We start from the raw sequence: 24,241 nt of genomic DNA, 5'->3' as shown, positions 1-24,241 counted from the left end.
TCCGACCAGCCTCGCTCCCAGTGTTTCTGAATAGAGTTCAATATCGAGGCCATCGCCAGTCAGCACACTGCAATCTTTGTGAAGGTCTGAAGGGAAGGGGAAAGGTGGTAGAAATCCAGTTGCTGATATTGCTCCTGGCTAGGGCTCTTAGGACAGCTGGGTGTTGCAGACAGAAACATCAACCACGTTATGCCCGCAGATATTGCTGTTGAAGGGAACTGCATTAAGCAGATCCTCACCAAAAGAAGGCTAGTGAGTGTAGAAGAATGTTCTTCTAAACGAAAAGCTAGCTGGGCTATTCTGACCAGTCAAGGTTAGTAGACAGCCCTTGCCATCTTTCTTGGTAGCCTGAAATAAACGATTTTGACCTGTTTTTGCAAATGCTAACGTTAAACTGTGGGTGCTTTCCAGAATGTGGATTGTAAATATATAGCATCAGTGTATTTGCACTCTTAGTGTTGGAAAATGCCTCTGCGGGATCACTTTTATGATCGTATATTAAACATGAGGGTAATTGGTCTCTGGGTTGTATACATTTGTGTTCAGCAGGTGTTTCTATGTTGGTATGGAAACAAGGAAAGATGATATTAAGCAAGAAATAAAGCTGGTTGGGAGCAATTAAATAGGGAACTTTTGACTCATTTAAATTGGATCAAAAAATAAGAGCATGATTTTGGAGAAAATGAACAATTTTCTTAAAGTGCACTGACACTTCTTCAAGTTATTCATTTTAATTTAATAAAAAAATAGAAAAGGTGTAAAGTAGAATGAGTACAGTACCAAATAAGAACTACCTGAGGAAATCTTTTTATAAATGAGTAAGATAATGCAATAGACCACCAGAATGGTTGGTGGCAGAGTTAAATGTTGGGAATGCAGAATCAGAGATGAAAGTGAGTTTCTACTTTCCATGATGTTTTCTTACCCATATAATAGTTGGGAGTGTGAAAAGTATTATTTTTAATTTACTGTAAATGTTAGAAACATACAAAACCTATTTTAAAATACGTTAAAATACCACCATTTCTTTAAATATTGAGAGAGCAACCTGCCTGCTCCCCCCTGTCCTGAAGTATATTTCCTTTTCATTATTTTTTCCTAATACAATGATCAATAAAAATTAAGAGCAAGTCAGCGTGGATAAAATGTGGTTGACTCTGAAGATAACTGAGCAAGTCAGCAGTGTTTATTGAGCAATTACTAAGTCCCAATCACTGAGCAGATGTCTGGAAGCAATATAATTAGACTCATGAGGAACCTCATGCTTCTTAAAGTCCAGGAAGAATGCAGGCAATTACTGCAGGAATAGACAGTCTTCTGTCATTTTTTAAAACGAGGACTAAAATATGTAAATAAGTATGTGACTACAGGTCTGAGTAGTTTAACAGAGTAAGATCATGTGACAAAAACTAAGTTAATTCTGGGGGAATATCACATACTGGGGAGCAGTGCAGCACTGCTCCCCAGGAGGTCGAAATAATCCATAGAATTCTTCTGCAAATCTAATTTTGTGTAAAAACAGATTCATACAATCTTTTTTGACATAGTTTAACCATACTGAAAATACCAGAAAAGAGAGATGCTCCATGTTTTGATTTTAAAGAAAGAACAATGGGACAATGACCATACGATATTTTTAAATAAAAAGTTTAAAAGCAATATGAATAAGAGGTAACATCTTGATTTCAAGATGTGTATTTAGGAGAAAGTTGGGAAGGATATACTTTAAATATAATAAAATGTAGCATTATGAAAATGCATTATCACTTTTTGTGTTTCACAATTTATTGTCTTAATGTCACCTGCCACTTTTATAGTCAGATAAAACCATAGAGCTAACATTGCTGTATTACTGGAAGCTGCTATTATTTCAAATATACAAAAAAGTAGAAAACAGAATTCTACAGTTCCTTTCATTTTAGGAAGTAACTTTTAAAAGAGTCAATTAGTTTAATTAATCACATAATATTTACTTAAACCCATGGATTAACAGCCTACCAGCTACACTGTAAATTCTGGGATTGAAATTTCATTGATCATTGGAAAAAACTGAGTTTGCTTCCTGCTTTTGTCACTTTACTGATTATAACGAGGCAAATCACTTTGTCTATCTTGGTTGGTTCAGGCGGCCAAAATGAAATACCAATCCAGATTCCATCACACCACGACCCTCAGCGTAGTGGTCATGGCAGAACCACGTCCTGCCGCTTCTTAGGAGTGGCCTGAAAACCTGTCTCTTCTCTCTCCCTCTTCCTCTTTCCATCCCTTGTGCTCTTCCCCTCTCAAGTCCCACCTCTTCTTTCTCTCCTTTTCGCTTTCCTCTCTCATCCTACCAGTTGGCCCCCTGTTCTGTCATCCCACCACCCCAGGAACTTACCTTTTCAGAGAAGCTGATTTCATGCGTCCTCTGCTGTTGGGTTTTTATAAGGTGCTGTAAAGCCAAGGAGGAAGAGCAATAACCAAAGAACCAAGAATCAAAGTTATTCTGCCTCCTGGCTAGAACGTGTAGTTAAAGCTCATGGGGCAGATGTCTGAAAGTCACTGTTTAAAATGAAATTTGGATTATATTGGCATATTTCAATTTGTTTGCTAAGAGTTTGACACTCAACAACACTATGATGTAGATAGAATTATCCTCTGCTTCCTGGCGGAAAAAAACTGAGGTTCAAGAGGTTAAATAACTTTCAAAGTCACATAGTAAGTATCTGTGCTGGGGATTTGAATTAAGGTCTGTCTGACCTTGTCCTCCGTGTTCTGTCCACAACACCAATGATCAAGAATGGCTAACTGGGATGACTGAGTAATCACTCCCCAAAGCAGCACTGCTTCTTTTTTTTAAAGATTTATTTATTTTATGCATACAAGAACTGGGGTACAGGCCAGAGGTGTGGGAGGTGAGAGGATTCACCAGAGACAGAGTGGGGAGCAGAACAGGCAGACTGACTGAAATACACTGCTGAGGGGAGAAGCGGGCGAGTCAGGAGAGGTCTGCTGCACCATGTGGATTGCTCCATGGCTGGCAGGGATCGAACTCGCGCTGTAGAAGCTATGGACAGCTTCATAGGTTGCGTGTTAACCCCTTGCGCCACCAGGGAGGCCCCTGGAACCTTCTTTTAAGAAAAATAATATGAAATTAGAAAGTGTCCGTACAAGCTAGGGGCTGTGAGCTTAAGTTTTATGGCAAACCCACTTCACTGTTGGCGTCTTTGGTAGCTGAGAGAGCTCTGCCAGTAGTTTACACTCTGATTCATGTTGGAAGATGCCCCTTGTTCTCACCCTTTCTTGTAATTCCATTTGAGAAAAGTGCTGAGCCTCTCCCATTTTGAGAGACTAGGGAAAGTGGTGTGACCCAAACTCAGAAAGCACCTCTAAGTGAGTTTGCTATGAGTCTCTCTCCCTCTTGTGTCCACGGACTAAGGGCAGGAAAAGACACCAAAATTAAAATGGTGTCATCAGAGCCAAGGCAGAGACCTTTATTGTTAATGCTTTTATCTCATGGCAGGACCCATGACATCAGGAGAAAAAATAAGTGAACAGCAGCAATTTCTCAGATAGATGAGAGTGGTCAATAAGAAAAGACAGTTCTGAAAACAAATCAGATTTTCTTAAGTTGTTTTTCTTTGAGAGGTGAAAGATCACATTACAAGGAGCTTAGAGCTCCTTAAAATGGCCGAATATAACTAGCCAATGACGAGGGATTTTTTTTTTATGCTGATAGAAAAAAGAAATGAGTCGGATTTACCTCAGCAGTGGCTGGCTTGAAGCCCCTTGGGGAGATGGTGATTTAGGTACGCTATAGAACCTTATAAAACTGCATGCATCTAAGAAGGTGAATGTTTTTACTCTAGCAATGCAATGTTTGCGGAACAGGGCAGACTTTCCCTGTAAATCATAAACCAGGATGTCTGGGAACCAGGGCTGTTTCTAAATATAGTCAGAGTTACCTCCTGTGTAGCTGCAGAGACCGAAACAGTAGGCGTTTGATTAGCATGGTGAACTGCAGATATTTTGTAAAACAATTTCCATAATGAATAATTTATCCTAAAGAGTTCAATTGAACACTGATTTTTAAAACTCAGAAATCCATTTAAAGTCTAAAAAGACTGTAAGATTACAGGAGTTGTTCTATATGGAGAGATTTAGATTTTTTAGTCTTGGAAGACATAAATCTTTCTAATAGAAATCATATCCATTGTGAGATATAAGATGTTTAATCCTGAACATATTTGAATAGAAATTTGTGGAGAGGGATGAGGACTTAAGTCAAAACAGAAACTGGAATATGATATAGTATCTTTTGCTTCTCACATGTTACCAGATTAATTACAGAAATCCTCCTAAGGAGCTACAAGGGAGCAAATGAGGCAGAGTTGCTTGGGAGTTAAGTAAGCAGAATTCAAAACAAACAAAAATATCTTCATTGACTAGTCTGAAGTATGACTCCTTCAACAGAGTAATATATTTTTATTTCTTATTGCTTACTTAGAGGAATGTAGGAGCAGTTGTTCATTATTGGTTTAAATACATTTATAAAGCATTCGATTATTTTATTATTTAGTTAAGCTCATAGACTGAAAAACACTTGTCAATAGATGCTTGTTATTATTTCTTAAGTCTCCTTTGGGAGGTAAAACATTGTTGCCTAAGATTCATATTAAAGTCTCCCTTATTTATCCATTGTGTTTAGCAAAGAATACCAGGTATTATAGGTTATGCATTTATATAGTGGGTACTTTGCACACTCATTTCTAAACCTCCCTCAATCCAGTGCTTTTTCCCATTTTAATGAGGAACGAGAATCTCAGAGGTTAGATGACTGCATGATGTCGGGATGAAAATGCAGCCTGCCTGGCCCCTCAGCCATTTTTTCTCTATGAGCTTCTGGGCTCTAGACCCCATCTCATTTCTTATTTCCTCCTAGTCTCTATTCCTTCCTCTTCCTCCTACTGCTTCTTCCTTCTTTAAGTCATAATGGCCCAGCAGCGATCCCAGGCAGGTGAAGGGAGCTGAGCTCCTCCAAGCAAAACCGAGGAAGGTACACTTTTATAAAGCCTCTCCCCTGACTGATGGGCCAAGGAATCCCTCATCCAACATTGTGTGTTTTCAGTGGTTATTTCTTTGACCACCCACCCACGCTTTCCTGCAGATAGCTGTGATAGCTATCTTTCCTGCAGATAGCTTTTATGCCAGTGGAGGTCATGTTAATAGAAACAATGGCAAATGCACATGCATGGAATCTGACTTCAGCTTTTTTCTCCCCACCATGATGGAAGAAGACTTGGTGATAAAGAAAATGACAGTGAGGACAGAAAGCTATGTGACAGTCTGGGGAGAAATCTGGGGGATGGGCTATGGGGTGGTAAATTTGAATATTTACATTTCTATATTCTGGCCCATGCGTGGCCTGTTTTCTAAATGATTCATCTCCCTTTTCTCATTTTTTCTTGCTTCGAACACCAGCAAGTCATTCTGAAATTGTTCAGAAGACTAATGCAATCATTTTGATGGCCACATTAATATGCAAAACAGGAATATACTTAGCTGCAAATAGGGTTAGCTCTACTGCCCTGCAAAGGTCTTCATAATATACAATAAATGCATCCAAAATGAATCCAAGAGGCCATCTCTCTAGACATTTTTGCAATCCCAACCTCTGTTTAAATGCCATGTTATTCAGTGACAGTGACAGAACAGTGATAATGAACAGGCGTCACATAATCAGCATACATGTTTTAGAGATAAATTAAGGATAATGAAATGTATTAAGGCATTATTCGGGGGGAGAATCTGATCATTATAAATATTATAAATGATTATTTATATTCAAGCATATATTTAAGCATTGATTACTTAAAGTCAATTAATTTACTGCTGCTGTGCTGATTAAACTGAATTTAGTGGTTTCACATATGCAATCTGTTTGGATAGTTACTGTCATCATTTCCTTATTTAAATATTCACAATGAAAATTGATATATGTTCTGAAGTCCTCCAGCATTTCACTCCACAATCAAGTTGTTTCATGATAAAACAAGCGGATGTGTGTGATTTTTCAAAGCATTAAATTTTATCTTAAAAGCTGGAATTCAAAATATGGTCGCCTCCCCAAACAATATTTATGATGTGACTTTTGCATTTTTTTTAGTGAAAACATAATACTCCAATTTTATGGCAATACTTTCGTGCTACCAAGTCTTGTCCTGCCAACAAATATTAATTGATGTGTATTATTTCGATTCTGCTTTTAAAAATAATAAGTGTTGCATTAAAAAAAAAAAAACCAGATACACAAGAACTACTAACCATAGCTCTTGTTCAGTTGAACATTTAAAGAATTTGAAGTCTAGCTTACTAATTTTTTTGGAATTAGCAAGAAATAATGCTAGCTGGAAAGTTTAATATATGTTATAGAAATTTCCTTACCTATATCTTTCTCATATGTATACATATTATGTATTTATCATATATATGTGCATCTTTTATATATTCACATAGAAAGATACATACAGAGAGGGACATATAGAGAGAGAAGGCAAGTGGGAGATACAATTTAGTTTTCTTTGAGCTTAAATTGTTCATAATTTTATTTTTTAAGTGAGGAAGCCATGGAGAAGCTTAACAATAACATATATACCTTTTGTATACCTGGAGACCCAGTATGACTGAATAACTTGCCCAGGTGGCTTAAGATGCTACCTTAACTAGCTTAGCTAGGAAAAATGAGGGTGGAGCAACAGTGGAAGTCAGCTCACAATTTTGTAAGTCAATTACCCTTGTTCTAGGAGTAGAGGTAAACACAATGAAGAAACTAGGTGGCGATTGTACCATCTCCAGGGCAAATTCTGGCAGGTATTTTTTAAATCCTTATAAATACTTGATAAGATTCCTTTTCATTGCCATTTTCCCTGGAAATCAAAGTGCAAAAAAAAATCTGGTAAGGGGGAATCTGAGTGAATGAAATAGGCTTAGAAAATTGTAAGAGATGATTAATAAGGACTGGGCACAATTACAGTTCTAGGAATAGCTAAGAAACAGAACTAAATATGAGAAAAATAACTTTTCATTTTTATGCCACCAAGTTAATGATGATTTTGAGACTCACCTGTAAATTTAGTTTCTCTGACTTGAGTTATTGCATTTCACAACTTCCCTACACTATCACTCAGTGCCCATCACGGGAAGTCTACCCCGTCACAGCAATTGCCTATAGTTGTTGCTAAGAAAAAAATGAAATACACCACTGTTCAGATTAGAGGGGGTTATTTTGGAAGTGTATTAGAAAAGAAAACATGTGAATGGCATAACTGATAGCAGCAAAAGTAGCTCCCCACAGAAATGTATTGCATTACCATTTACAAAAATGCTTAGAATACTCTGTGTGTGTGTGTATGTGTGTGTGTTGAGAGACAAGATTGCACAGCTTAAAATATTTTCTCTGAAGTTGAGTCTGGGGTTTGAATTTACTGATCTTTTTGGCTAAGTTACCACAGGAATGTTAATTAATCTTTCTGAGTCTCGGTCTCTTGCTAGAAAAGAGTAGTCCATACCTCAAAAGATCATTGTGAGGATCAAAACAACTAAACTTAAATGCAACCATTAGTATAGGACCTCACATATGGTGAGAACTGCCTAAGGATCTGTATTTTTATTTAAGCAAACATGTTATCACTAAAAAATTAGTTTTTCTCAATACCACCACTGTCTCTCCAGAGACTTCCAGTAGCACTTGCTTCTTTAAACACTGGTTCTCAACCTCTATGCACTGTCTATGATGGTCCCCTTTTAAAGAAGTTTGAGGGTTTTCAGCTGATGGAAGCTATAGTTTCAATGTCTTTTTTTTAACTTTTTTTTTATTTATGCATACAAGAACTGGGGTGTAGGCCAGAGGTGTGAGGGTTTGATGTGGTGAGAGGATTCACCAGAGACAGATTGGGGGAGCAGAACAGACAAGTCTACTGAATACACTGCTGAGAGGAGCAGTGGGTGAAACAAGACAGGTCTGCTGCACCATGTGGGGCATCTCCCTGGCCAGGAATTGAACTAATGCTGCAGAGTCTGCTCATAGCTTCATAGTGCTGTGACTTAACCCCTTGCACCAGCAGGGTGGCCCCGAGTTTCAATATCTTTTGAAGGAGAAAAAGACATCATAATAAAACAATCCATCCTAGGAATATATTTTATTCACCATCTATCTTTGAAAAATAGTAATTCAAATGTACTCAGCTCTGCTTTCTCTCTGTTGGAGGAGGCTGGTTGTATTGTCTGTTCACAGTTGGGTCTCTCTGACCCAGAGACACCCATGTGATGGGGACACAATCCCGCTGTTTGAAAGTAAGCTCTAATGGCACAAACCAATTTCTTCCTACAGATGCCAGAATTTTCAAAATGATAGGAAAATTGACTTTTTCCCCCAAAAATGAAACTTAATGTATTTGAGATTAAAGGAAGAACAGAAAATAGTGTTGTGGAAAAAGCACAGACTGCAGATGTCGGAAATGAAATCTGGAGAGCCAGGAGGATTCTGAGAACACATTTCTCAAAGCTCTAATGCTTAGAAGACACCATGGCAACATTCAGCGCCATTCAGCTGAGTCTCCGCATGAATGAATCCATGCATGTTTCAAGACAGTTTACATTCTGAAAGGCTACTCTTTACCAGTTTTAACATAAATATAATCTATGCTAACTTTGTGACATTAGCAAAATGCTGAGTCTTCAGTGTGGTTCTCCTAGCCCCACATCCCCACGAATATGCTATTGCTATATCGTCATAGTTAAAGTCAGGTGTTGTCACTGTCCCAGGAAGCAGCTCATACGTCCCCTGCACTGAAGTCATCCTGCAAAAGCCAAAGGGCAAAACAGAGATGACAGCTCAGGGTTGGAACTTAGCGCGTCAGTTCCTCTACTTCTGATGTGTCTTTTACAGCTGGTCAGTGTTTTTTTCACCAGAGCACAGGAGGGGCTGGGGGGTTTCTGTGCCACCATCCACCAATCCTGGCATGCAGAATATCAGTGACCTGTGGATAAGTCGTTGGCATTTTTGGCACCATCTCAAACATCAATGACAGTCTGTCTCTTATAGCCTATCATGCCCCCTTTGTAGGGCCTTCCTGGACTGTTTCACGTTTTAGGACTTGGGGCTCAGCTACTTATCCTCCTTGATCTTGTTTCACAGTCCTCTACTTCAGGATCAGGGCATTCTGGGGGTGCAGAGAGCAAGCGGATCAAAAGGGTGGATGGGGCATATGGGGATTCCCGCTGCTCCCCTTGCTAAAATTGCAAAAAACAAAAAAAACACCATATCTTTTTCTTTTTCTGGTTTCTGTCTGAAAACCTTGAAAGATAGGGTTATTTTTCAGTTATTTTTTGGGGAAAAGAGGAAGATCTGGTGATTTTAATCTTCCTCTTCTTTGAAGGATATTTCAAAAGGTGCAGGGAGTCTGGGGTCGGTTGATTCTAGGCCATGCAGCACAGGCCTCCGGAAACGGCCTGCTTCCTTTAAACAAGACCCAAATTTCCTGGTATCTGGCATAGGTGACTTGGTCCCCTGTTGCAACAGAATCTGCACCGTTTATAAACCATGGGACTTGATTGTGCCTGTTAGGGTTTACTTTGACTCAGATTCTTGTGTCTTTCTTTTCTGGCAGGTTCCTGGGCAGACAGGTCCCCACTGCATGAAGCAGCAAGCCAAGGTCGTCTCCTAGCTCTGAGGACATTGTTGTCACAGGTGAGTTGGCCCAATGATTGAAGCGTGTCCCTGCCCCACGAGCAAAGAATGTCAATTATCAATTCCATTCACAAGCATCAAAACTGTCTCATACATTTTAGTTATCTTATTTTAGCTCATCCATAGTCAAGTCTGAAATTCTCATTTCTCTTTGAAATGTCTTTCAAATGCTTAGAATTTCAAATTCCTCATATAGTATAGTTGCTTGTCAATAGACATTAATTTATTAGTCATTTTAAATATGTTTTAACTTTGTATGACATGTACAGTTAATGGCGACTTAGTCAGGGGTATACAACATCCAAAAGGGGGTCATCAGACCAGGCGCATTAAAAAAAACACATCTTTTTTTATGTTACAATAACCCATCACATGTGGTGGACAGTTGCTTGTGAAAGCTATGGAGCAATTCCTTCTACAGCTACCTGCTCATCAGACACACCGGAGGAAAAATAGAAAACACAGATTTCTTGTAGAAGGCAGTCTGGCTTGGCCTGTGAATTTTTAAATTTCCCAATGTGATGCCAAATGGGCTTTCAGATTCAAAAGTCACTAACTTGAGGCTTGTCTGTATTGAGGGGAAAGGATTTTCCCAGGTGGGTATGACAGAAGGAAGGATAGTATCATTCAGTTTACACAACGCTACCTGGATTCATGTTGCCACTTGAATCATGGTCTATCTGAGCCTCCCTGGCCTCATCTGGAAAAGAAGTGTCGGATGAGACACTACCTTCCAGCCTTCCAGGTCCAAGAGGACCATAGGACTACTTGGTTCACCTCTTGATATTTAAAAAAAAAAACAAAAAACAACAACAGCCTGTAAAAAGGTCAGTGATTTCTAAAGGGCAGTTCCTCTGAGAGTGACAGGCATTTCCTTGAGAGGAGACCAGTCTTGGGATAGTTCTCAACATGTATCTATCTCATATCCACCAACTGGCCAGCCAACAAGTCAGAGGCTGCCCACCCCCCAGCACCCCCTCCCTTGACCTGAAAGAGAACCTTGACCTTCGCAGCTACTAGGTCATCTGGTCACTCCAGTGCAGTGCAGTGAGGACCAGTTAGGACCAGCTCTCCAAGTCCAGATTGCTGCTCACAGGTTCAAAATCACTGAAAGGATCATTTGAGGGATCTTATGAGTTGCCACATGGGCAACAAAGATCTGGGGTGCTTATTTTCTTGTCTTCATTTTAAGATTCCTCATGTCCATTCTGCTATTGTGTTGTTGTGATTGTGTTGGTGATCATGGTGATTGTGTTGTTTATGTCATGGGGATTTGACCATGGAAGTGTTTCTGTTAATGCTTCATGTGATTCTCAATAGATAGTGAATTACCAGAAATAACAAGGCTAATAATCTCACATCCTAATAAGTTTTATTTTAGTCTGATATGACTAGCTCAATTGTAATAAAATGTTTAAGTGTTTATTTTGTTTGCTTGCATAATAAAATGATACATTTCTATACATTGATCATATTACTTTTCAAGCATCATTTCACTTAATTCTCATGGTAATCCTAAAATTTAAGGGTTAAGATATTCCTCCAAATTGTTGTAATTGTTGCATTAAGGAGCTTCAAACTCCAGTCTGATTCCATAAACAGAAGTTATAATTATTAGCAGTAGTTAACCTATTCATACCTACTTAGTGATGAAAATTCACAAAGCAGCTTGCTATAATTTATCTCCCTCCACCCCCAGTCTGGCCTGACCTGTACTTTACAGATCCAATCAAGTGATCCAGACTGTGAACAGCCTTCAGTTCTATAAAACAAAAACTAGATGACATTAACAACCAAACCAACTCATAAAATTTAAGGCAGAAAAAGTTAATGCAAATTTCAAAGAGAACATTAAAAAAAAATTGCACAGAATACTTGAAGCAGTATCAGGTTCATATATGATGGTTATTCCATTCTGGGTCTAAAGAGTTGTGATAACTAATTGACTTGGCAATTGAATTGATCCTTCCTGCTAAACTTAAAACTGATTTGCCTAAGAGTGTCTGAACGCTTTCATAAATGTCCAGGTGACATTTAGGGAGATGATTTTATGTAACCTTTGCTTCCTTTCAAAATTATTCCTATTACATTTAGGGTTACAATGTAAATGCAGTAACCTTAGACCATGTCACCCCATTGCATGAAGCCTGCCTGGGAGATCATGTGGCGTGTGCCAGGACCCTTCTAGAAGCTGGAGCAAATGTAAGTACCTTTTAAAAACATTGGCAATTTCACATCTACTAAGAGAATCAAGCAAAGTTTTCTTTTTACTTTTCTTTCCTTCTTTCTCGTAATAAAAATAGAACTCATATTGTCTTAGCCTTTTCATGGTGCGCTAAGAAAACCTTCCAATCATTGCAGTAAAGTGTAGCATAATAATATAGAATATTCTCTAGGTTATTTTTCTACTTTCATGTCACCAAAGAACAATAGATGAACGTTTTTATGCCTGTCACATTTGCCTATCTTTTCATTTATTATCATTATTTTAATTTTTTTTATTGTGGTAACATTGGTTTGCAATACTGTATATGATTGACAGGGTCACACCTGTTCTGATGTGTGAGAACACACCACACCCATCACCAGGGTACCCACAGTCCTCCACCATAACCTCTTGGATCCCCTCTCCACTTTGATTTGGCTTAGTTTTGTCTGTACCTTTGTTTGGTGGCTGTATTCTGCATATGAGTGAGATCATCTGCATTTGTTTTTCGCTTTTTAACTTATTTTGCTTAGCATAATCCCCTCCAGCTGTATCCATATGGTCACAAATGACATGAGTTCATCTTCTGTTTATAACTGCTTCTTACTCTATTGTATTTATATACCACATCTTCTGAATCCACTGCTCTCTCATTACATTTGTCCATCTTTTGGATGATTTCCTCAGATAAGTTCTCAGAATTAGAATTACCAGTTTTACTAAATGATTTTGCCACTTAGCGAAGTTGCTTCATCACAATTTTCGTTATCATTACTTACTGAGTATTTTTTCATGAATTTTACCAGTTATATGTTCATTGCTGTGAATTACCTGCCATATATCTCTACTTATTTATCTACCGTGCACATTTTCCCAAGGATTTCCTTTAGCAAATCACATAACTTTTAAAATGCCTAAGTTAGTTTAATCATTCTGTGACTCTAATTCTTAAATTGTGGGTTTGGTTCAGGTAAACGCAATCACAATAGATGGCGTGACCCCACTGTTTAACGCGTGCTCACAAGGCAGCACCAGCTGTGTGGAGCTTCTCCTGGAATATGGCGCCAAAGCCCAGCTGGAGTCGTGTCTTCCTTCTCCCACCCATGAGGCTGCCAGTAAAGGTAATTTAATCTGGGATTAAGTGACCAGCAGAGAAAGTTCCTTCACTAACATGCAGGTATCCATTTATATTTCAATGATTAACACTGCAAGAGGTGTGGGCTGGGGCTTCCATGGTGGCCTGGGGGTTAAGTCGCAGCGTTATCAACGTTATGGCCTGAGTTTGATCCCCAGCCAGGGAGCTACCCACATGGCACAGCAGGCCTCTCCTATCTCGCTTGCTGCTCCCCTCAGTAGTGTATTTCAGTACATCAGCCTGTTCTGCTCCCCACTCTGTCTCTGGTGGATCCTCTCACCCCCTCACCTCTGGCCTGTACCCCAGTTCTTCTATGCAAAAAAAAATAAAAAGACATGGGCTGAGGTGTTTGTGTGTGTGTGTGTGTGAGGGGGTGGTCATTAAGGAAAAGGAGATGTCTGCTCTGTGTTGGCAGGTCACCATGAATGTCTGGAAATACTCATATCCTGGGGCATAGATGTTGACCAAGACATTCCTCATCTGGGAACTCCTCTGTATGTGGCTTGCATGTCCCAGCAATTCCATTGTGTCCGGAAGCTTCTTTATGCAGGTAATGCCCTTGAAATCCTCTTTCATTCTGTCTATACCCTTAAGTGCTACAGAAATTTTGTCATGGAATATAATATTCCCTCTAAGCATTTATATTTGGTTCAAAATAAAATATTGAAAGTAATTATATTTATTGAAACTTGAAAATAGCTGGAGGACCCTTCAGGGCACTGTTTCCTGCAGACATCAGTGTTACTGATAGTATCTGAAAGTAGAGTTGAAAAGGTTAGTGCATTTTTATCCATAGACCTTTTTTTGGTGTTGTAACCCTCTTTGTGCTGGAAAATGGGGTTATTATTATTTATATTATTAAATAACATTTATTTATTATACATTATTGAATGACCACCATGAGCCAGGTTTTGCATTGAAGTAAAATAACTATGTGATAGGTAATTTAACATTTAAGATTTTTAAAAATAGTAACTTTAAAAATAATTTACTTTGCATACAGAAATTTGTGTCTTCACTTTTAAGAAGCTCAGTGCATTTATAGATTTATTTAGTAAATTACAAGAATGATAAGAAAATCTATATATATTTTATCTAAAAAGCTCACATATCTAGATATACTAGTTTTCAAAAAAACAAGAGCTCTGTTGCTTTAAAATCAATGAAAAGATTCAGCACACTAAGCTTTTGAATAATCCTAAGATTATTCATGATGAAAATGGTTATCAGTCAATTTAATTGTGCACTGTTTATCAACTATTTAACATGATTACTTTTAGAACTTTTTACAAATTTAAGAAGATATTTTATTATGAGACCTTTAAAGGACACAGAAAAATGAGAGGAAAGTGTGTGAACACTCTAGTCACATATACCAAGTTTTACTATCTAACATATGTGTCTATGAAACATATACATGCATGTGTGTTCATAAACATTTACAAAGATGTACCTCAATACAGGTAAAGTTGAGGTCCCTTTGTGTTCTTTTTTCCCTTCTCATTCCTTCCTGCACTGATGTCAGTAACTAACCCAACAATTTTTATTTGTATTTCTCCCCATTCCCTACTTACTTATAGGTGCTGATGTACAAAAAGGCAAATACTGGGATACTCCTTTGCATGCTGCTGCTCAGCAGTCCAGTGTGGAGATTGTAAACTTATTGCTAGAATTTGGAGCAGATATCAATGCCAAAAATACAGAGCTCTTGCGACCTATAGATGTAGCTACTTCTAGCAGCTTGGTGGAAAGGTTATTGCTTCAACACGAAGGTGAGAAGAATACCTGTACTCCTTTAAATAGCCAAATGCTTTTGCCTAAAGTAGATGAAATTTAAAGGCTTTTTCTGTTGGCATGTAAAATGATAATGACATAAAATTTGGAATATTTTTATGACCATAACTAATTTTTAACATTAGATGTATAATTCAAAAAGATATCGTGATATTTAAAAATCTTACCTAAACTATGTGTTTTTTGATGACGCTAACTATACTTACTTTGGTTTGAGAACACATAATATGTTGTTTTGTTTGGTATCTGCTAATCAGTACTAGAAAACATTCCTCATTTTATCAGAGCATGCCCTTCTATAACATATTCTAGAAATATAATGACACTAAAAAAATTTTTTAAAGAAATTCTTAAGTGTAGTCCAGAGACTAGAATAAAATTTGCTTTGGCTTAAATAGTAAACTTAGTTTGAGAAATGTATATTTATTTTTAACATTTTTTTCCTTTCATGGCATAGTGCTTCCTAGAGCCTTTGATTGAGACCTTCTTCATAAAGCAGAAAATATATCTGCGACTTTAAACACCACAGCAGTTTCACAAGCCTAAAGATTATAGTTTTAAAGACCATGCACAAAATATACCTCAATTATAATAAGAATTTATAAATCAAATCAATATAAATGATCCTATAAATGTCCCTGTTATAGTGGTCACTGTACCCTAGTTCATTGCAAAGTACTGCAATTTTTTTATACTTTTATTTCATGTATCTTACAACTTACAAAAATCCATGTGGACTTATAAAAATACCCTGGTGTCTTTTGCAGCGACCCCCAGCTCTCTCTGCCAACTTTGTCGACTCTGTATCAGAAGCTGCATCGGGAGACCCAGACTGCACCTTATCCCACAACTCCAGCTGCCAACATTATTGCAGAATTTCTTACAGTACCGATAAAGCAGTATATTAATTCCAAATACCATGAAGATCAAAACTTTCTATTTCATCTGCAGAGAGTATATTTCACATTAAGATATGCTAACCATGGGGGAAAAGTGACTATGAGGATACCCAGTAACGTGGTGAAATAACAGTTTAAATTTTAAGTGTACTAGTTAGCTCTACTGTTTTGTGCATTTTTACTGTCCTTGGCATATAGCACATTTTAAGTATCTATATACTACAAGCTCTTGCAATATATCTTGTTGATTTAGAAACAAAATGAGAAGTTCTTCATTTTTTTAGAATGAAATAAGTGTGAACATTTATTGAAATTTTTTTATCATATTTTATTTTAAGAAGTCTGTATTCCGGGCCTCCCCTGGTGGCGCAGCGGTTGAGCACTGGGCTGCGAGGCTGCCCACAGCCTCTGCAGCGCTGGTTCGTTCCCAGGCAGCGAGGGTCCCACAAAAAAAAAAAAAAAAAAAGTCTGTATTCCATAAATAATGGGTCAACATTTAAATTTTGGACACTGTATTTGCTTATCCCTGTATTTTTTATATGAATACAAAATATGAGTATGGTTCAGAAAAGAGTAATATTATTTCTGTAATAAAGGTGATTCTCATTCAGAAAGCCATTTTGTTGAATGTGCTCTTGTCAGAACAGTCGATTCATAAAGAAAAATTCTTCCCTCCTTGCAAAGATCTTGCTAGTCACCCCACTACATCACACGAACCTGTTGCAGAAGTTTTAAGACTGAAAATTCTTGCTGTTCTCCCACTGTGATTTTGAGAACCTGGTTATCCTAAGACGACCTCCCTCTCCAGGAAAACCGTCAGGGTCCCTCCTGGCTCCTTCTGTGCATATTACTCTAGTCGCCTTCTGTTTCAGAAATTGTGGATCATAGGTGATACCTGATGGAAGAAAATGAACTTCATATTTAACTGGAAAAGAGCTACTGGGACCTACTTCAATGATCTGGGCAGTAGAAAATGATAAATAACTCATAGTGGAGTTTTCAAAGAAAATAGAAAGGCAGGACCAATTAGCAGGCCAGGAGACCTTACATTTTCTACCCCACATGCAGCCCTGAACAGTGGTGTTTCCCACACAAAGCAAGGGCTGCGTGTGTGTTATTTTTGCAAGTGATACTATGAGGGGATATTGTAGAGGACAAGATGTGCTTGAAACATCATCCTCTGTAAGGGTAAGAGTAGGTTTATTCTCTTCCCCTATAATTGTACTTGAGTAAATGTTAATTTTGTGCTTCCTTTGTAGTTTGCATTTGATCTAGAAAAAAAGACAATCAAGATACAACTCTGTGCAAACCGGAGGAAAATATTTTGATGAATTTTATAAATTGATCACATTTTGATAATATATTTTGAGCATGATTTTAATATCCCAGGGGCCTATTTCCTTTCCTCTCAGTTTCCAGAGACCCAGGGGAAAATAAACTGTTATTGTATGTAATTCCAAAGTCGTTAAGATTGCATTTAAAAAAAAAATCTTTAGTAGATGTTTTTGAAATAGAAATAAGACTTTAGCATATTCACTTAAAATGTTTTCTATGCAGTTAGTGATTTCAAGTATATCTGTTTTATCAAGTATCTCAGTTGTATATATTTATGGTGTCTTCATGAATAATATGCATTTAAATGCTTTTTTTTTGGTTATAGAATAACCTCTTTATATACAGTGAGGCATTAACGCTGCTTTTTTAGTAAAACAGTATTTACTAGTATTTACTAGTATTTCCCCACTAGCAATTTCCCTAAGGCAGAGGGGACAGTCTCAGACTGTAAAAGCAAAGCAACCCACTCCCTCCATTAGTCTTAGGCGAATGAAAAAAGTAAATATCAATTGTTAAAATGAAATCGACACTTCACAACTTTTGAGTAAGTCGGTATACCTTCTCCTATCAATGAAGTGTTCTAATTAAAAAATGTCCTATGTTTGTTAGTAAGTTAAAGTGTGCTTTTTACCCTTGGAATAAAACTAGAGATTCTTGAAGAGAAGGCGCCTTATCAACACCATGTACAGCAAGGACTCAATCGATTGTCTAGTTGCTGGAGGGCAGGGGCTGCTTGCTGATAAAGTTTGCAAAGTAAATGGGTGGGGGTGTCTTTTCCTCCTTTTTGTTTTCTTTCCCCATGGAGGGAGGTCACTCCTTGAACTACACATTCCTTCCTGCCAGGCAAAGGGTGACCAGATGGATTGAGTAAGGGAGGCTCACACACAGTCCCCCTCTCTTCCAACCTGAGCTGAACCCCCAGGAGAACCCTCCATTCTGCTTCTCTAAGTCACAGAGTTTACACCTGTCGATTCTGTCCTCTGCACACCCAGCCCTGCTGTGACGGACAGACACTTCATTCTAGCACCAGCGTCCAGAGTCAGGAGTCGCAAGCTCCTAGCTCAGAATCCAGCTTGTAATACCAGACTGGTGTTCCTGACTACCACCGCCTTTTGTCTTCATTCAGAATTGCTCAGAATTTAGGAGGAAAAGGAAGAGTCAATTTGATCCCCTTTGCAGATAACAAAGGAGCTTATTCCTAAGGCCCACTCATCCTAAGAGGACTCAACTTTTATTTATTTTATGTTGCTGCAACGATGGTTAGTAACACTATGAAATAAAACCTGCAGCAGCAGGTGTCAGGTAGAGCTTAGTTTCTCATCACAGTTCCCACTGTTGGTAAACACAGAGCGTGCTGCACTCCTGTCTCCATCCAGGCCAGACATGCATAGTCGAATATCACGTCGCCAGCCTCCTCCTTCTGTGCACAGGTCTGTGGTGCAGCGCCTTTCCATGCATTGTGTTACCCTCACCTGCTTCTCAGGAACAGCAGCTCTACCCACTCACTGCTCGTGCTTACCTCGGAATCTCTGCCTCCCCTTTGTCCCAACAATTTTGCAAATGTGAGTTAATCTAGGACAGGGTTTGCCAATCTCAGTATTATGAATCTTTGGGGCCAGATGATTCTAGTCTTGACAGGTGGTCTTGTTCACTGCAGGATGTTAAGCAGCATCTCTGGCTGCAATCTGCTCAACCATGTCCCCCAGCTCCTCACCCCAGTCCTGACAACAAAATGACTCCAGACAATGCCAAATGTCCCCAGCGCAGGGGGGCAAAATTGCCCCCTCTGAGAATCACTGATGTAGACTGACTCCTCGGGGGCCTCATTAGGATAGATATAATCCCTCTGACGTGTGAACACTGGAAGTGACGCTTGAGAAAGGACTGGGGAGCTGTTTAGGGATGTTTAGATTCATAGTATCTTAGCAGAACAGGGACAACAGCATAATATACAGTTTTCGAGCACGAAGCCCTTGCAAGTGTGGGGTCTCGTGCACTGCAGAGTGTGCACACCCAGGAAGCCAGCACTCTTCAGGAAAGTCTCCGATGGACATAGGTGTTCAGAACCGGTTATTGTTTGGGAACTTCTGGGCTGTGTAAGAGCGGATGGACATTTACATTTTCTCTTCTGCCCAGCAGATAAACAGAACACATGTGCACACATATTTCTGCACAAGGACAAATATTAATTTTCAGGGCTAGCACAATTCAAACCTAAATTCATAATTTTTAAGGCATCTCCTTAAAAGTGAAGTCAGCACTTCACATTGTTGCTTCAAATTATTATGCAGAGCCATATCCATTGTGAGCATAAAGACATATTGCTTTAGGTAAGAAATTGTGCCTTGTAAGGAAAAAATTAATTTTTTAGCCAAATGGTCTCAGTCTGGGAGAATGGAAGGCAGTAATATAATCCTTTCAGTTACATACTCCTTAGGAAAATAAAAAGGAAGGTTTTGAAGAGTCTCACCAACTTCCTTCCTGGCTTGGGTCTGAGGGGAATAAGCAATATGATCAATATACCTAGAGATGCCTATTTAAGTAACACGAGCTGAACTCCACTCCAGGGCCTACCCTTCGGAGGGAAGATGTTTGATTTAATGGTCAGTAGCTATCATCTTAATATTTAACTTTTTTCCATTTTATTGAGAGTTAATATGAAATTCCTCATTTTTGACAACACACATTTTAATTTTGCACTGTGCTTTGCAAATTTTGTAGCTGTTCCTCTTATCTCCTGACACCATTAAAACCATAGCAAATAGCATCCAGCCAGAGGAGATTCTTCCTCTTTGTTTAAGTTAAATGGAAATTTCTCAGGCGGTGTTTTTGCCCTGCTCTGGGACTCCAAAGACTAGAGGGAGAAGACTATGCTTACAAGGCAAAAAGCAGGATTAACTTTTGTCCTTGTCAGTGCAACTTCTTCTCTTCTCTTGAATCCTCTTTGGGAAAATTATCTGCACCAAACCAAATTAAATTTGTTTAAGACTTAATGGACTTAAGGAAACTAGAGTAGATTGTTTGCAAAGTCTCCCTAATATATAATTACTTCCATTCGAATGCATCCCTTTGCAATTGATTTTGTCTCTTTTTCCATCAAGAGTTGGGGGCTATTTCCCTGCTCCTTGAATTTGGATGGGTCCTTTTTCTTGCTATGGCTTGGCCATGAGCTGAAATTTCAATTAGATGATTGAACATTATCTACAGTTTCACCTTTACTGATGGAGTTTTTTTTACTGAAATTGGTTTTTAATACACTGTTGAGGAAAATGATTCTTGTATGCATTTGGCCTGAATATGACAAAGTAAATCACCCTCAAGGGAGATAAATAACCCAGACCTTCAGCTAGTTACTTCAAAATTAGTAGCTGAGATATTAAAATATTAGAGTAAATGATTAAATCTTGAAATCATTTTGAAGAAGTTGATATGGACATTGGAATATAAAATATTTAAGTAGTAATTTAGATAGTTGATGTGTTCTTAGTTTATAATTGTTTAAATATAAATAGCATTTCAACTTATATTTAGTTTTATTGCTTGCTTATGGCTCTGCCTTTCAACTTAGAAAGATTATTAGCAGGAAGGGTAAGCAATAACAGTTATATTTCCATGTTAAGCATCTTAGAAACTGGACCAGAGTTTCACAATTTAACTGCAAATCCACAGGCCAGTGACAATGATGAAATAATATGTAATTCTAAGGTAAGATTCCAAAAGTTAAGCTTACATACAGTCAAAGAGAAAGGTAGTTCAATTTCTGTAAATCAGAGAATGGACCTTCTTTGGTAGTGCTTTTCCATAGACCCATCTGTTACCAGTCTCTTGTTTTTCCGCACATCTTATGAGCAGAGGCATGACAGCTTTTATTCCAGATTTCTTTTCAGTGCTGTTTATATTCCTGAGACAGTACATCGAGTATCATTCTGCAGACCAGAGTGAAGCTTTGTATACTGCCCATTTTAGCAAAGATTATGTCTCCCTCTGGGGCAATAATTGGGCAGGTTTCCTTGTAGCTCATTATAAAAGATGGGGGGTCTGCAAGTTCAGGATTTTTAGTTGTAATGTAACCCACTGTGTGTGGAGTCACTACTGGGCCATTTCATGTCATCCTGTGGGACGTGAGGAGCCAGGGGGAATGGCACAAATCTGGAATGCAGGCTACTTTCTGTGGTGGGAATCAGAAAGCCCTTTATGTCCAACCCAACTCCAAGATGGTAGAAGGATGGAAGGGGCTGTGTGTTGCGGAGAAATCAAAACCACGACAAAGTTTGCATGTTCTGCTACCGCAAACAGCCCAGTCATGTACCTAAAACCTGAATAGCCCCAGGGCTCCCAATATGCTGATTCTGATCTTAAACAAATCTTCATGTCAGCCTGACCATCCAGCATCTGAACCAATCAGCTGCAAACAAGCAAGTGTGCACAATAAAAAGGAATGTCACTTCTAGTCACCAACATCAGGGTCACATGTCTTGTTTTCTGTAAACAGTTTTTCACTCAACAAAACATATCCTATAAAGTGCTTTGAATTTTCTTTGGCAGATGATAGGGCAGTAACAGTTACTGACTTTGAAGGTTATTTTGCTTATGCCAAAGTTGGATGGATTTTGGAGAATGACTATACATGATCATAAACTTAATGAGAACACAGCTCCAATTTTAGTTGTTTTTCCATTTGAAGTATCTTTCTGGGAATAAATGACCACTGTCCCTAGCAATTGTTGTGCTGCTATTATCTGGAATGTACTTTCTCTCTCCACAACAATCTGTAAGAACCACCAGAAGCAGTTCCTTTATCCAGGACGAATTGTGCATGATCATGAAGTTGCCTCAAGTCAAATCCACTTTCATGCTCTCTGTCACAGATCAACAGAGGTTCTTGAGTGTCTTTAGAGCTCCTAAATGACCATGCTTGGTCTACTAGATGGAAGATGTCCTGTTGACTGGCCCTGATGGACTGGAGCTGCCCCAACAACTAGCTCAAATCTCTTTTTCTAAATTATAAAGTTTCCCCCATTCTTTTTTCATTAATTCTTTTAATTTTGTATATAGAATTATAATTCCACCCCCTCCTCCTGTAGAGATAGCTGGATTCTCTAATATCTCAAGGTATCAGAAGTCTTCATATCCCATCTGCAGTGATAAACATATCTGGCAATTAGAATTTCTTACAAAGTTAAATACTAATACATCATTAAGCCTACAAAATATTTAGTGCTCCATATGTTGTTTGTGCTTCAGATTGCTCAAACATTTTGCTATAAAACACAATTCAGAATAAATAATAGATGACAGAAAAGTCAAGAGCATTTGGAATTTTTAACTTCTTTGTTTTATATTTTATTTCTATAAAGTATACTATTCTTTACTCCCTTGCCATGAAATCTGAATATTCAGAGTCTATGAGTTTTGCAAAAGATATTGATTCTAATAATACATATTGCCATTAAGTTGAACTTAATTTAGGACAAGTGGGAAAATTTCATTAGAATTTCCCTGATTAGATTTAATTATAAATTCTAGTTTCTACAGCCTGTGCCATGAAGTAAGGGATTCTACTTTGCTGCAGAGCTTAAATGCAACTTCATGTTTTGCTGCAAAATTTAAACAAATCTTGGGTTAGTTCAGGCTAAAGTCTTTCTCTAACCCTAAAGGGTTACTTGGTATTTCCTAAAATCATAAAAAAAAAAACCTCTCATGCCATATCATATATCATAGCATAAATCATATCATTTAAGCATTTGTTCATAGCAGCCCATCTCCCTCCCATGGATTTCCATGATCCTGTGAAAAGCAGTCATTTCTTCTTATTGAGCACTTACTATGTGTTATGCACTATTTAAGCATGTGTGCATTTAACTTGTTTATTCCATCTTCACAATTACCCTGTAAGGTATATGAGGTATATCTTCTATTTATTTCCATCTTATACACCTAAAAGTGGTTAAGTAACTTGTCCAAAGACACATACTAATAAAAAGTAGAGATGCTCCTCCAAAGTCTGTGCCCTCTCCAAGTCCAACTACTGCCTTCTAAGATCCAAAACAAAGGGGATCCCTTTGGGAAGGACTTCTCAGATTTTCAGCTCAAATTATTGTATTTTTACCATGGTAAGACTTTTCAGTGTATATGATCGTTTTACTGGTATTTGTATTTCTGTGTCTCTTATCCTACAAATATTCTAGTTCTCAGCTGTGCAAGAGGACATTCTATTATGATGGAAAAGTGATGTCTAAGGGCCATACAATATGGTAAGCATCAGGCACACCTGGCTAGTGAACAGCTGAAATATAGTCCGTGTAATTAAACTTCATTTTATTTAACTTTATTTAAATTTAAATCTAAATAACCACATATAGTTTGTGGCTACCATAATGGAGTGTGAAGATCTACTGCATAACCCAGGATAGTTCTTCCAAAAAAGTGCATTAAATGAATGAATCATTCATGAGAAACTATCTGGCAAAGGGAAAACCCTTGTATAGCTTCATTTTCTCCCCCCCTACAGTTCTTTACCGGGGGCTGCTGAAATCCTGCCCCTTTGCCTCCTTGTTTCCCTTGGAATATCTGTAGTTTCATTTATCTTTTTGTTTTTAGTCATATACAGACTCACCTTGCTTTACTTTATTCATCAGCATATGTATGAATAAATATGCAAAATGTTTTACTTTGCATAACATGCATCTACATGCCACGTTGTGATTTTTTTGTTGTAAAAGTTTTAAAAGGAATTGTAATGAATTGACCTATGTTCACAATTAATTTGTAATCATCTATGCCTGCTTTGTAATCATTTTTTCTAAGTTTGTGTTGCACTGATAAATCCCATCAGATGCAAGTATTTGTCAAATGAGTGAATGAGTCATGCATACCAGGGCATCTTTGTGAAGTGTGACAATTAGCTCTACGCATTGATTTCCAATATTATGTAATTTTTCTGAATATTGATGTAATAATTAAGGGACTGAGATGACAAATGGCTAGACACTCCACAGATTCATTTCAACTTTGAAGTTGTGAATTTTCATTGGCTCTGTGAAGCAGTTTGCAAACAAAACTGCCCTAATCCTCTAGAGCTTCTTCACATCCTCCTCAAATGCTTCACTGAGCGGCCTCCCTGGTGGCGCAGGCATTAAGTCTTA

The 24,241-nt window shown here is 38.1% G+C and overlaps 1 protein-coding gene across 1 annotated transcript in view; it reads left to right on the top strand.

Annotated features, from left to right (window-relative positions):
* Positions 1-16,011, top strand: part of ASB5 (ankyrin repeat and SOCS box containing 5) — a 57,709-nt gene extending 41,698 nt beyond the window's left edge. The window contains exons 3-8 of the mRNA XM_037526467.1: positions 9,648-9,727; positions 11,822-11,929; positions 12,904-13,054; positions 13,484-13,618; positions 14,649-14,840; positions 15,630-16,011. Of these exons, the coding sequence (XP_037382364.1) occupies positions 9,648-9,727; positions 11,822-11,929; positions 12,904-13,054; positions 13,484-13,618; positions 14,649-14,840; positions 15,630-15,757 (794 nt within the window). The 3' untranslated portion in view covers positions 15,758-16,011. The remainder of the gene's footprint in view (positions 1-9,647; positions 9,728-11,821; positions 11,930-12,903; positions 13,055-13,483; positions 13,619-14,648; positions 14,841-15,629) is intronic.
* The last annotated feature ends 8,230 nt before the right edge of the window (positions 16,012-24,241 follow it).

The sequence above is a fragment of the Talpa occidentalis genome, unplaced genomic scaffold, assembly GCF_014898055.3.
Source record: "Talpa occidentalis isolate TD23 unplaced genomic scaffold, MPIMG_talOcc4v2.1 talOcc4.4, whole genome shotgun sequence".
Classification (NCBI taxonomy): domain Eukaryota; kingdom Metazoa; phylum Chordata; class Mammalia; order Eulipotyphla; family Talpidae; genus Talpa; species Talpa occidentalis.
This window is presented reverse-complemented; position numbering and strand designations above follow the sequence as displayed.